Source organism: Gopherus evgoodei, chromosome 8 (assembly GCF_007399415.2).
Source record: "Gopherus evgoodei ecotype Sinaloan lineage chromosome 8, rGopEvg1_v1.p, whole genome shotgun sequence".
Lineage (NCBI taxonomy): Eukaryota > Metazoa > Chordata > Testudines > Testudinidae > Gopherus > Gopherus evgoodei.
The window spans coordinates 79,711,873-79,727,209 of NC_044329.1; the positions used below are offsets into that span (position 1 = coordinate 79,711,873).

Here is a 15,337-nt window from a genome sequence, read left to right on the forward strand (position 1 = left end):
CTGTATGGCAGGTGGCCCCATGTGCTGAAGCCTGTGGGGGGGGGGAAGCCAGAGCAGCAATGATGATTTAAAAAAACAAAGAGTGAAATAACAACCAAAACCTACTGGAATAATAACCAAGAATTCTTATGGCACATCCAGTCAGGGTAATTCGTCTGACTGTCCAGCCTCAGCAATGTGGTTCTTTTTTGTGTCTCACAACTTTGCTGACAAGCAAAAATCTTCAGACAGTCAAACTTTGTACTTCGTTATGTGGACTCTAGCTGTTAGTTTTGAACACGGTTGTTTGAGATCAGTTTAAATATAGATAATGATATAGCTTCATTTTCTTATTATCCAGTGGACCCTTACCAAGTGCTGCAGAGATGGAATTTGCTGGGTCTGTTAGTAGAACTTGACAAATGCTTCTTATGTCATAGCAGTTTTATGGTTCCTTGACTTCTGTGGTTTAAAAAACAAAAACAACAACAAATCCCAGAAGTTCTAAATAGTATGAATTCTTACTAATTCTCTGCAGTAGAAAGACATTTCACAGTCAAGTATTTTGCATTCAACAGGGTATATATACTGTGTTAGGAATTTCTAATCAGAACTCCCTATTAAAATCAGCTGGGAGTACTTTTTTTTTAAGAAGGACAGTATGAACTAATAAATTAATATTATTTTCTAATCTTGTGCATCAAGTGTCTAATTCTTAATTTTTCTATATAGAGGGTTTTTTGAAGTGTTCTCTTAAATTTTTAAAAAGTCACAGAGGACTTATAATTAAGATTTACTACCCTACTTGGTAGGAAAGGGGTATATTAGAGTCAACAGGGTCCAGAAAGAATCAGCTGTTATTGATGGGTGGAAATGGCACCAAGAATAGGGTTGCCAGGCATCTGGGTTTTGACCAGAACACCCGGTCAAAAAGGGACCCTGGTGGCTCTGGGCCACTAAAAGTCCGGTCGGTGGTGCAGTGGGGCTAAGGCAGGCTCCCTGCTTGTCCTGGCTCTGTGTGGCTCCCAGAAGCGGCCAGTATGTTTGGTTCTGAGGCTCAGGAATGGCCATAGTGTCACCGCATGCTGCCCCTGCTCTGAGCACTGACTCTGCATCTCCCATTGGCCGGGAACCGTGGCAGCGGCGCCTGTGGGATCAGGCAGCACACAGAGCCCCCTGGCCCCTCTGCCTCAGACCCAGAGGGAGCTGCCAGCCACTACCAGGAGCTGCCTGAGGAAAGCATCGCGTGGAGCCTGCACCATGAACCTCTGCCCATACCCCAATCTGCTGCCCCAGCCCTGAGCCCCCTCCAGTACCCAAACTCCCTCCCGGAGCCCACACCCCCTCCCGCCCTCCACCCCCCTGTTCCAGCCCTGAGCCCCCTCCCACACTCAAACTCCCTCCTGGAGCCTGGAGCCCGCATCCCACACTACAACCCCCTGCCCCAGCTCTCTCCACCCCAAACCCCTCGGTCCCAGGCCAGAGCTCACCCCTGCACCACTCATCCCCAACCCCACCCCAGAGCCCACACCCCCAGCCAGAGCCCATGTCCCCTCCCGCACTCCAAACCCCTCGACAGGGAATGGATCACTTGATGATTACCTGTTCTGTTCATTCCCTCTGGGGCACCTGGCATTGGTCACTGTCAGAAGACAGGATACTGGGCTAGATGGACCTTTGGTCTGATCCAGTATAGCCGTTCTTATGTTATGTTTGGTTTAACCCTAAATAAATTCTCCCCAGGTCTCTTCCTTGGGTGTTCCCTTTTGGCTGCTCTCATCCTCTCCACTCAATGCCTACCGCAAGGTTCATCCTTTTCTTTGTCTCCTACAGACAGAGTTGCTGGACACACTTGCATCTCTCATCTTGCCCTTTGAATTTCAGTGTGATCAAAGGTCTGGGGAGGATTTCATCTCCTCAGTCATTGGGTGGAGATCTTCAGTCTCCAAGCAAGATGAATATATTGTGCTCCCCCAGTCAGCTTCCCTAGTAGCGGAAGATCTTTGTCTCTGCAGCACATCCTGTTGCTCTAGAGACAGCAGAAGGCACTACAGATTGATCAGTGACCTGTGGGCATTGCTGGCTTGGGGAGAAAAGGAAGAAGCTGGTGACCTGTGTGGCAAAGGCTTGTGGGATATAGTGGTAGAGCAAGGTCTATTGGCTGGGAAAACCCTACCCATACAGAACCTTAGTTAGATATATTGTACGAAGAGCCATTCTAAAAAAATGAGCCTTTATTGCCACAGTGTAGCTGATTTGATTGCTCTTTGTGATATTCCGAATACCGGCTAGTCTCAAACTTCTTCATAGTGGGAATCACACAAATAGTCTCTTGGGCACTCCAGTCCTTAATTAATCTTTAAGTGGAACACATCCCCTCCTGTTAGTGACAATGTGGGTCATCTAACTTTCCTTTCATTGTCTTGTGGGACCACTACTGCTATTGATATTCTCCCTAGAAAGAATAGAGCACTGGCTGTGTTCCTAGCCTGTTGATCATAGATGATTCTTTCTGTTCCTTTGTTCCCTGCAGGTCTAGGGAAATACAGGGGCTTGGTTATAAAGCCCATTATTTTGTAATGTAAAGTCTTGTTTACCATATCTTTTTCCACATGGTCCTTTTAGAAATTCTATTAATTTCCTTCTTACGTATTCCTTTGTAGGCCTAGATTTCTGTTGAATCCCTTCTCTAGAAAGGTCAGGGCTGGTGTAATGGTATCTTCTTGTGTTACTGGACTTGTTCCTCTTGTGTGTAATTTTGTTTTTGTTTGTTGTTTTTTTTGTATTTTCCAGGTGTGATTTCAGTCCCATCAGTATCAGCAGGTTCAGGCCTCTTGCTAGATAACCTCTGCAGTCTTTCATTTAGAGATCAGAAATCTGAGCTCCCCTTGCAGGTTGCAGTTCTTTTGGTTTATCTCTGTGTTCGCTAACCCTCAGCTTAGTGGTTTGACCTTCTGCCCACACTATTTTTGATCAGCTTTTCCCAAGGTTTTCTTAAACACTTTTGCAGCACTTTGCAACTTCAGAACACAAATGTTAAAACAGACTGACAGTTTTGGAGTAGGCTAATCCATCCGTCCTGGGTCAGAAAGTCTGAATTCTAGAAACCTTAATGTATGTAAAGATGACCTGATTATTCAATCAGAGTTTTATATTTCATTTTGTTTTGAACAGTTAGAGGGAAATAGTCACATCTTTTTCTGTTGCTCTGCAGGTCACGTTACATTTGAATCCTATTTCCTCAGTGCACATTCACCATAAGCCTGTGGTGTTCCTGCTCAACTCTCCTCAGCCACTGACCTGGAAGCTGAAAACAGAAAGATTGGCATCTGGAGTCCAAAGATTTTTTTTCGTAAGTATACCAAGTCCTCTGTAACACAACATGTGGAGTGAATGGTATTCATTTTAAAGGATTTTAAGTGTATCTTTAAAAAACTTAACAGAAGATCAAGTTTCAGTGTGGAACTCCGGGGAGCAATTAGGTGGCATGGGAAAGCAATTTGGGAAAGTGCCCAGTTACTTCTCATGTGAATTTAAAAAAAAAACAAAACTGATTTTGTGGAATCTACCTATTGTTTGATTATTAACTCTAGCAGTATTTCTGATTTGAGAAGTTGTGTAGCCTAGGACATAGCGCCAGTCCTGATTAAAAGTCTTGAATGTACTATAATGCTAAAAACATCAGAGCAATAGGAAATCTTACAAGTAGCTGCTAATTGTGTGGTCTGTCACCAAAATACAAATATGTATAAGCTGAGCTTCTCGTGAGTACAATGCAAAGTTTATTTCTGACATGAGGTTTTGCTGCACTGCTAGGAAGGACCAAACGAAGCCATTAGTGTTTCTCAGAAGGCTGGAGCACTGCTTATACGTCAAGCTCCAAATGCTACCTACTGTTTGTAAATCTTGTACTTTCAGTTTGCCAAGACATTCAAGTTTGCTATTTGTAGTGAAACAGACTAGTTGTTTGGATTAGATTTTTAGCATATGACATAATGTCTCAGGATGAGTCTTCTCTATTAGAATTGCAGCTTCACTATTTTCAGTCATAATCTCAGAAGTAAACATTATTATTTATAGCTGCAGGATATCCATCTGGGCCTTAATTTTGCTTTTAAGGCACAGCTGGCAGTGGAGGACAGTACAGTGGTGCACTGCTCAGAGAGAGTCCTTGTGCCGCAGGTAAAATGCCACCAGGAGTGCAAGGTGAAGAGGATTCACTGCGTACTTCCCCTGCAGCTGACTAGCTGCAATGCTAGACTCCAGTAACCCTAGTGTTCAGTGGAATGTAAGAGCTGCTATTTTCCTCAAGAGCTGTTGAAGGTGCAAGAGAAGAGGAGAGTTTGAGCCCCTAACGTTTTAAGCTTTGAACGACCTAATCTTGCTTACAGTTAAGTTTGTCAAAATTCAGATTGGCTTCAATAGGAGCAGGACTGAGCTCTATCCTGTGCATCTTTATAGCTAATTTCATGTACACTCAAAATAGCATGTAAAGTAGCAACCCAGTGTCTCAATTTCGACCCAGCCCATCCTGGCCAATCTTCTCAAAGACTGTCCACTTCATGGCATCAAAAAAGACTTTACTAACAGTAGGGTGTGCAAAGCGTGACCGTCCCTTTCCATATTCACATGTGGGACAGTAGCAAATTAGTTACCGGTGTTGACATTTAAAGGATCATCACTAAGCATCTGAGCTAATTTAGTCACTGGGATGAATAGCCGGTGCTCTGTAGATGCAGTTAGGAATCAATGCATCAGTTTATGCCTGCTTCCCACATGCACAGTGTTCTCCATAACCACGAGGAATAGAGGTTTGGGGTTGTTTTGTTTTGTAATAAAAGTTGAGAACCTGGAGAAGAAGATGGCTGCATCCAAAGAGTGCCATATCACGGACTCAGCATAACCTGCCGCAGTCTGAGACCTGCAGTACCTCCCAACCCAGCATTTCATTCTCTTCCTCTCCTTTCACTGTTCAGGCATGTCTTCACTGTAGTTAGCCTGAGATCTTACTCAGATATTATACCTAACTAGGGCCAGCTTTAGGAACTGTGGGGCCCGATTTGAATACCCAGCGGTGGTCTGGGTCTTCAGCGGCACTTTGGCGATGGGGGGTCCTTCCCTTGCTCCGGGTCTTCCGCAGACCCCCCTGCCGACACACACACACACACACACACACACACACACACACACACACACACACACACACACACACACACACACACACACACACACACACACACACACACACACACACACACACACACACAGTCAAAGTGCCGCCTAAGACTCGGACCACCGCTGGGTGAGTAAAAAAAACTCCCTGCCTGTCCACATAAAGAAACCTCTCATCTCAGTTTAGTGATGCTTTAAACCTGGTCTAGCTGCCCTGACTCGAGGTGTGAGTTAGAGCCTGGGTTCTGCTTTCACTTGGGCTGGGAACCCAACCGCTTTGCAGTGAGGATGTAGACTAAATCACTGGAATTCTGTCAGTCCTCCAATATGTTCCCGCAATTCTCTCTGTGTGCTGAGGAGGACAGTCAAGTTCGCCCACAATTCAGTTTGAAAGAATTAGAGCAGCTCAGCTTACAGCAGCGCACAGAACTGCAGGCTGTGCCCCTCAGAAGTTCTACCGCCTCATATCGGGGAATCCAGCACCAGTGAGGACACAGTAATTGGGTATGGCTTCATAGTGTAGCTGCTCACAGCCAGGCTAGGCTAACCCCGGTGCTCATCATCCAGGCTAAATCTGCAGTGAAGATGTACCCTAGAGGCTTCCACTCTTTCTTCTCTGGCCTGCAGCGTTTGGAAGCACTTTGGGTGATCCTTATTTCAAAGTGAACCATGGAACAGACATATACACAATGTTTCTAACCCAGGGAGTGAAAGGCACCCTTCCTTCTTGCCACAACATCCAGCGAAGTCTGACACAGTTCTAGTTTAAGGTTCCATTAGGTGTAGAATGAAGGATACATTACCTAGTCCTTTTTATTTTAAAATATTTTGGCTTATCCATGCACCACTTCAGCTTTATCTCTGTTGTTCACTTCTCTTGAACTTGTGGTTAAGGTGGAAAACAGATTATTTTGAATCTTAATTACTAATATGTTCTTTCCTAGCAGGTTTCAAATTTAAATAAATTCCTTGTATTTTATTTCCACAAATTATATGTTCAAGGCCGAAACGTAAGTCACACATACTGCTGCAGTGTCATAACTATTGAGATATCTATGGAAGTATTTCCCTGGGGTAATTGCTGACTTTCTAGCTTTTCTTTCAAGCATTTCACAAAACAAATAGATATACAGTTTTTACCTCAATTACAAGTTTATTGCCTTTCTGTGTTTTAATACAATCTGCAGTTTCTTTAGAGATTAATCACTAACCAGTAAAGAAAATGAAGACATGAAAAGATGTTCAGCTGGCTGGTTCATGGAATTTTAAGTGACTAAAAGAACAGCAAGCTTAGCACCCGAGCCAAACACTTCAGTTAAATGGCCTCAGTACTGCAGAGGATGATAACAGTAATAGCATATAACATAGTCCTTTGCACACAGTGTACAAAGGTTATCTGCCCTATTAGCCCTATTTAACAGATGGGGAAAGTAAGGCACAGTGACGGTAAATGACTCATCCATGGTTATGTTGTGAGTCCGTGGCACAGCCTCTGTCTCTTTGTTACCACTGTGGTGCTCTGGCCATTGTACACTGCTGCCAGGTCCTGTCTTCGAAATGTAGATGGGTTCAGGCTACAAAGATCAGATCAAGACTTCCCCAGAGTTCAGGGGAATTCAATCCATTGTAGCCTATTATACAGACAGGGGCAAGTATCTGAATCTGAACTTTCTAACAATATGCTTAGAGTTAGGATTTTGTTTCATGTCTAACTCTGTTTTAGGAGGAAATTGGAACTGAAAAGTATCCATTGTTTCTTAGTATAAATTAAATGTTGTTAAGAAGCATAAGTATCTAGAAATCTTCCTGCAAGATACTTTAAGGTAGAAAAATGTAAAATGCATTTCTGAATGGTTTGGTGCACATGGAAAAAAAATTAAATACTTTTTTTTGCCTTGTTATTCATATAATTTAATTCAGGGAAAAGTGACGGTTAAAGTGTCTATTCAAAATGTAATGTAAGTGGCTCACAGTTTAGCCATTTCTTTACAAGACATTCCTGTTTATGTGTTAAGTCAAACAGTGGACCAAAATATTACTAAAATCCTATAGAAAACTACTTCATGGTAAAAGATCTACTATGATTTACACGTGAAGTCATGTATACTGCACTCTTTTTAGAGTGCTATGCACTTCAGACATGCCTTTTTTACATACTTAACTTCAGTTTGCTTTAACATAATCTTTTTTACAATGTGAGTTGACGTGAGATAATGCTTCATATAATTGTAGTGTTATAAATAGGAAAATTGTGGTGTTCTGTGAACAGGGCACCAGACTGAGAGTAAGAAGTTTCCCACTCGTCCAGTGATTTATTGTGTAATCTGCCTCAAGTCACTTCATCTCTTTCTGCTTCATTCCCCCATCTGTAAACTGAGGATTATATTACTTATCCACCTTGACAAAATGTGTTGGGATCTTGGATAAAAAGTTGCATTTAAGAGCTAAATATTATTAGTCTATCAGTATATTAATATAATAATTGTATCTATAACGGATTATGGTAATTTAGATGCAAATTTTGGACCCACTATGCATTGTCTTGGACATCACTGAGATTCAGTTGCTGGCATCTAGCAAACAATAGCAACTCACAGCCTGGGCAACATTGTTGAAATGAATGGACTTGCATGGTAAGCAAGTCAAAGGAAAATTTAGCCCAGTGGTGTCTGCACTGTGAAGAGAAAGATGGGATCAGTTAACTCATAAGAGGCAAAGTCTACATAAATACTGTAATCCCTGTCCTCACAAGTTACCCAGTGAGGACTGCAGTATTGTAGTCTCTGTACGTAGTGCTGCGCAATAGGTTAAGTGGGCCAATTTCATCTTATTCCCACCATTTTAGTATATTGTTTTTACTACACTATTTCTTAGTAATAATTTCTTTTGTATTTTTTTCACAAAGTATTTTGAAGGGTGAGATTGCTGCGGGGGCGGGGGCTTGGCTTCTGCTGACAGTGTGCTCTGTCTGAAGCTGTCCTGGCTACCTAGGAAACAGCAGCAAGATCAAGACTGTTGAAGTTGTGGGCAGTGAGTCAAATGATGAATTTCAGTATATGAGTCACAAAAAAGTGAATGTGTGATGACTAAATGGTTTTTTGGTTTTTTTTTATTTGCATGGTGAATAAAATTGCACTGAACATTAGGTAGGCTTTATTTTCAAACACTTGCTTAGGACATGCATTCTGCACTGCACTAATTGGTTAATTTAATAGCAGTGGGGAAATAGTTTTGATTTCTATGAGACAAAAAATCTTAACTGAGGGAAATAAATAAGTAAAATAGATGCTCTCAGAGAATTCAAATGGTCAGATTCTGATGCCTGAACATTTATAAAAGCAGTTCCTAAAGCCTGTAGAAAACATCTTGCCTGTGCTACAGCTCAGGGGTGGAGTGGAGGCTTGCAAAAAAACCAGCCAACCAAACAAAACACCATGGAGAAGAGTTTACTTTTACAACAACAACAAACCAAAACAACATCAGAAAGCCACTTTTTTTGGTGGTGGTTGTTGCTTAGAATGATTTGTTGCAAAAATGTCCTGGCCAAAAACCATGGTTTTTATGGAACTGCCAAAGAGGTGGGCTTTACAGGCACTGTTTAGCTGTTGAATGCTTTCACTACAAGTGGCAGCCCTCCCTCTGGCTTTTAAAGCCTAGGAACACCTTTGCTAGGAAAATGAAACATCTTAGTGCAGAAATTAGAATTAAATTGCCATAGAAAATTTATACTCAGTTTTTTTTGACGTTCTGGCAGAAATCATGTGTAATTGTTTATAACTGTTTATGAAGAACCTGATCCTACAACTCTTACTTTGAAGGGTACACACTTAAGACATCCTAGTGAGTAAGGGATATGGGCCCTGAAAGCACTTATACAAATGAGCAACTTTACTCACGTGAGCAGCCCCAGTGACTTTAAAGGAATCACTCGTGTCAGTAAAGTTAGTAAAATGGAGGCCGGGGGGAGGGGGGGAGTGGAACAAGTTAAAAAAAATAAAAAACTGTATTATGTCTGTTGGCTTGAGATTTTAGAAGGAATAAAAACTTATTGCAGTGAAAAAATAAATTAATTCCAGGATAAAGCTTAGTAATTAAAAGTCACTTATGCATTTCTGAAGGGCGAGGAGGGAAGCTGTATAGTCATTATTTCTGCCAAAAGTCGGTTTACTCTCTTTACTTGACAAAAAAATATGGCTCAGATATTTTGGGTCTCTGCCACCAAACCACAGGCAGTTGTATGGTTTGCACTACATTTTGGATGACTGACAAAACTCAGTGAAAAACAAGTGCTATTTGTTTTCCTGTGCCTAGTATTTAACGGGAAATCAGGAGTCTAAATTTCCAATCACTTGTTAAACAGCTGCAGATTTAAGCAAAGCACTCAGCTAGAAGAAGAGTGAGATAAGATAGGAAATGCCATAACTAGTGATAAATGTGTATAAATAGTGACCTTCCATGATTGCAAGAAAATGCAGCTGATTTTCAGTGTCAGGAAATTGTGCTTAGAATAATTTAAAAGGACATTTACAATTAATATTCATTGTTTTTCCACTGAGAAGCCTGAAAATAATTCCCCATCCTTCCAGTGTTTTGCCCTTTTCTACTTGGCAAATGTCTCCCACACAAATATTTTTAAATAACTTCAGCATAATACACTGGGTTAATTAAAAACAGTGTTCAGTATATAGTAACTGCTGTAGGGCTTTATCATGCCAGAAAATTGCTCTGTGAACTTTTGTCACACAGACAATTTCAGAATACTACAAAATATTGTTTTTATAGGAGCTACAAAAGTGGGGTCTTATTCTACTTTCATGCACATCAGGTGGGGAGCTCAGGCTACTCATGCTGTTGCGTTTTTAAAGTTATTTGCAATAGATGAAGGATTTATGGGGGTAGAGGTGATGGAAAATGACAGGTTAAATATATATTTAGAATCTGATGGACTATCCAGATCCGATCAAATTTTATAGTACAGTAAATCAGAACTAAGCCTAAAACTCCACTAGTATTTCTTTAAATAACTGGATTTTTCATTTTAAAATTGTATCACAAAGGAATCAGAGAAAGGAGAGAAAGCAGTTCGACTAAGCTACACAAACTGCTGCACAATTATGTATCAAACATATCTATATATTGCAGTACCAGTGACATCCCAAAATATTTTTCTGAACTTTATAATATGCAAACACCTTTCAGTTATATTATGTATCACTTTGTCTGGATTTGAGCCAGGCAGGAATCTTTGGAAAAGCCTCTCTATGCTGCCACATAATTCTTCAGCGTGAGTATAACAAGGTTTTACCCAATCTAGCATCCTGCCTCAGTTTTTCTTCCAGGACTCTGCATCCAGCTGCTTTTGAGTCAGGTTACACTCCTTGGGATCAGTTTATTAAAACAATATAGTCAAATCTCAACTTAAACCAAACATGGCTTTCTCCCACTCCAGTTACTTCAGCCTCTTGCTGGGCTCAACAGTTCTTTCCAAAACCTAGGTGCTGCTGCCTGATATTTCTTCATGCCTCTTAGGCTATAGCTCCTACCTTATACTATAGCTAGGCCTTTTCATATGGCTGTTGTGAAGAGCCCCTGCCCGTATCCCTACTTCCCCTGTACCTCCTCAAGTCTCTTCCCTGCCTATGACTGGTCAAACAGGCTCACTCTTATAGAAAGTCCCACTCCTCAGCTATTCCAGGTGACAGGAAGCCTGACTCTTAGGACTGCCACTCCCTATATGCACCTTTGGCCTGACACTAAGCCAAGACCTGAAGGTAAAGAGGAGCAGCCATATTGGTATTGGAGAGTGAAATGTGTTCCCAGATGGCAGTTTCACCCACCACCTTCTTCCAGTGAGAAATTAGAAGGGGTGGAGCTGGCATCCAGAGTTATCCTCCTCCCTTGTATCATCATGGCTCCTCCCCCTCTTCTCTTGCTTCAGTGGCTAGGTTTACTATGCCGCAGGAAACTGATACTGTAGCCCATGGAAGTTTGCAGAAGTGGAGAGAAGGCTCCTGCATCCCACTAACTGAGCCTAGTGATTAATGCAGAAATAATCAATCACTACAGAGCGTGTAAGTCATTGACTCCAGTGGAAACCAGGCAGCTGTAATTACTTACATGTCTGTATCTTAATTCTCTCTTTCTTTTCTTCCTACTAAATAGAAACAAATTCCTAGAAGAATTCTAGCAGACTCTGTCAGAAGCCTTCAACTGGCTTATTTAGTTTGTTGATCTTTATATGCATTCAGTTGTGTAATTTAAACATGACATCAGTTTAGAATATTGTTACCCATTCAGATAAATTAATGTGACATTGCATGGCTAGCTACATATGATTAATATAGATAATCTCCCACTAAGATAACTAACCTGTGGGGGCAGAAGAAACCATTTTGAATGTGTAAACTGTTCCCATTCACCGATGGAATATTTGTGAAATTGTTTAAAATGGGGTATTCAAGCTAATGTTGCCCCTGAGGCGCTATTACTTGCATAATAAGCACTCACTCGTAAGATAAGTCAAGCACAAAAGGACCTTGGCAGCATTACAAGGACACATTTTCTATAAGGCTGCATAACTCTCTTAAGAGACATATACAGGATCTTCTTTAGGATCAAGGACATGTGTTTTTTTTTGTCTCTGAACAATGAAAGGAAATCCCTGTTGCAGTGTGAGTTCCCTTCTGTGACCAATATGCTGCTGCTAGATAGGAGTGTGCAGTAAGACAATATCTTTTCCTAAATAGTTCTTGTTTTCTGTAGAAATTCTCTCCAAGCCCCAAGAATTAATTTTTTAGGGGGGAGGAGGGGAATATTGCATGGAGAAAGGGATATAGCTGCCCTTCTCATTTATTTGAAATGCAGAATAGCCCTTAGAAACACTTTCTTTTTGTGATTAGTAACCTTCCTCATCAGTATCTTTTGGACCTGCTCACTGTTTTTCCAGACTTAGTGTGTCAAGTTTGAGAAATTTCCCTTCACTCCATCACCTGAGAATGTTCAGTGCGTTCAACGGGAGAAGAAATGGTGGCAGCAGGACTGAGGGCATTAGAAATCACCATATCAAAAGCAACAGCAAGAGAGAGTGTGTGGGAATACTTTTTCCACCCTATGACTATGAAACCAGTAAGTAAAGAAGGAGATGGAGTGAGAAGACAATAGCATGCCTGGCACGATGTGTTACTAGCCAACCAAATAAGCTGTGTAGCGCTCAGATAAACGCTATAAATATCTTTAATTAAATGAGGTCCTTTTAATTTCAGTGCACCTGCATGTCCTTGGTGCTTTAAGGAGTAAGGCTGCTTTCAGAGAGATTGGTTCTATAGGGTAAGTAGTTAATGTACAAAGGCAGGTGTTGAAACAAAGTGATGGTTACTTTTTTTTCCTTTCTTTCTTTTGGAAGAGTTTGTTGAACCCAGTCCAAAAAAAATAATGTGGTTGGCTCACTTAACCTGGCCTTAAGTTCTTGTAGTAAAAAGCCCAGCACTGGCAGACAGAGCCGAGTTCTGCTTTTCTTTTTCAAATCTGGTAGTGGGACCAAAATTTCATATGCAAACTTTTGTGCATGATTTTTAAAAAAGTGAATGAAGAGTATTTAATTTAATGTGTATTTAAAGATGTTTGATTAGCTATCTAACATCTCCACTCTATAATATATCCTTACGTTTGCTAGTTGTTTTGCCTTCTGTCCTTCAGTTTGTTCTTACTAAAAGGCAGGATCCTTAGATCTTATTGTCAGCATCGTTCCCACAGGAAGACATTTGTCATGCCAAAGAATGTTCAGAGTGTTTTCAAGTTTCAATTAGCAACAAACAGAAAATCAAATGAATTCTGAGGAGGAAACCTATGCAGTTAGACATGGTGGGATCAGTTGAAACATAAGTGGAAACTAGAATGAAAAATGCGTTGCTGTAAACTACCATATATTAATATATTTTTCAGCTCAGTGTTCAAAAGTATCCTTTTTTCCTCTGCATAGAAAGTTCTCAGTCAATGTGTCTTTAAAATGAACCTGATAAGTAAATGTCAGAACAATATTCCTGCACTAAAATTTTATTTGAAATGATGTAATAACTTGCGGTCATTAATAGTAAATATAATTACTGGCATTTAAATAACCATTTCCATCCAAAGATCCCAACATTTTTCTATTGTCTGATGAATAATGTTCAGTGACACTCGGGTCATTAAAGCTCATAGGCCTGATATTCATTTACAGTAAGGCACCTTCACACTGCATTTTAAAATGGTTTAAATGACAGTCTGGACCCATATTTCTTCGGTACTGTGTAGCATAACTGTGGTAATTCAGGGTTTATCTTATTGCTTATAGTGGTAAGTGCAGTGGTATATTTGTGTCCTTTGACTTTTAGTGTACAGTCATAGCTGATCAAGGCCCTGATCCTGCAAACATATATTTGCTTAACTATATGCACAAGAATTGTTCCATGGGACTAATGTGTGTAAAGGTTGGAACATGCTTAAACATTTGTAGGGCTTGCTTAATTACATTTTAGGGAATGTCTATGCTGCAGTGTACACAAAGTGACCCAGCAGGCATGTATTTGGATTGTTAGTCCACTCTAAACCTGTGCCACCATGTCATCACTAATATTGTTACCGGTGCTAGGTAGATTAAAACTTGTAAGGCACCTTGTTTTACTCCTTAATATGCAATGAGAACGTACATTAGAGATGCGTTGGATCGAATTAATCTATAGTGTAGCTGCATCATGGTCACTGGAATTTCTCCAGAAATGGGTTTCACCCCAATTTAAGGTGGATTTCAAAATCTGCATTATAAAATAAATAATTCTTTTATCAAATTGTACTTTTCTATTTAGGATATGTCTACTTGTTGCTGCCTTTTCCCAAAACCATAGAATGGGGGTTATCCTACTGTAGACAGACTGTAATGGGGACAGACAGATGCTCAAAATCTCTGAAAATCAAGCCACAATTGTCAAATACATTTTAGACAGAGTGTTTTGGTCCCTCACTGTTTTTTCCTATGATATGCAGAGTTTACTTTGTTGCTTCAGAAATGTGCTAAACTTGTGTATCTTATGTTGTGCTGAAATATAATCTTTTTATGAAAATATTTTATGATAATCATATGAACAGCAACAAATAAAGATCATCCAGAGTTGAAACAGATGTTAGTCTAAACTCTAAAACTATTCTGGCAAAGGGATAAAGGATTCCTAAGCTGTTTTCTATGACAGGTCTGGTCAAAATGAACTTTGAAGTACAAGGGTCTTCTCTCTTCAAAAAAGAGAAGTTTATGTGATCTGTGCAGTGTGTCCTCACAAAAAATGATTGATAATACTAACAAATATCAGTGGATGTAGGAAAGAACTTTAGAAGAGTTTAACATGCTGGAACATACAAGCTGTTTCTCAGCTTTGATGAGCATTTGTATTTTCTAAGCAGGTTGGTTTACAATGTCCCAAAACTAGTACTTTTAACAATAGCTCCAGTAAAGTTAATAACGAGTTGCTGTTGGTTTGCAATGATGGATGCTTAATGTTGTAAAAATAACCAACTTTAGTTTATTTCCTTGAATGAACTCATTGTTGATGTATTTTGCTGTTTATAAAGCTAGACAGATGTAAATGGCTATTATTCTGGAGAAGCATATGCATAAATAATGCGCAGGATAGGTTAGAGATTATGATGTTTATTCATTGCTCTGATTATAATGCTTGAAGTCTCATTAGACTTGCAGTTCAAAACCAGACTAAGTGTACATTCCATCAAAAGAAGAGTGCAGGATGAATTGCAATAAAAAGATGTTCATGTTGCAGCAATATGAATAATCAAATATCTGTTCTCTTGGGGCAAGAGTGTGGCCTGTTTTACTTGCTTGTGTAAGCCAGGAAAGTGCATGATACACCCCCTTTCTCCCTTGCACTGGTGCATCATACTGCCACTTCCAGCTTTGCACAGCAGCAACATTACCACTCCCCCAATCATGCATGGTGGATGGGCAGGGGACGGAGTCAAGACTCTACACCTCCTATCCCCACCAACACTCTCTGCAGCACCAGAGTGTGTGAGGGACTGTGGTAGACCTGTTGCAATTTACTCCTTCTTCAAAGCAGTGAGGAGACTTCTGGAGTCACCATCTCCCTCCCAGGCTGGGGCTTGATCATACTGCCACCATTTAAATCTTTGTTTAAATGTA

At 40.5% G+C, this 15,337-nt stretch overlaps 1 protein-coding gene across 10 annotated transcripts in view; it reads left to right on the top strand.

The window, feature by feature from the left end:
• The window catches only part of TGFBR3 (transforming growth factor beta receptor 3), a 190,669-nt gene that overhangs the window by 119,692 nt on the left and 55,640 nt on the right, over positions 1-15,337 (top strand). For all 10 annotated transcript variants that reach the window (XM_030572827.1, XM_030572830.1, XM_030572829.1 and 7 more), the window contains exon 4: positions 3,194-3,331. In XM_030572827.1, coding sequence (XP_030428687.1) covers positions 3,194-3,331 — 138 coding nt within the window. The remainder of the gene's footprint in view (positions 1-3,193; positions 3,332-15,337) is intronic.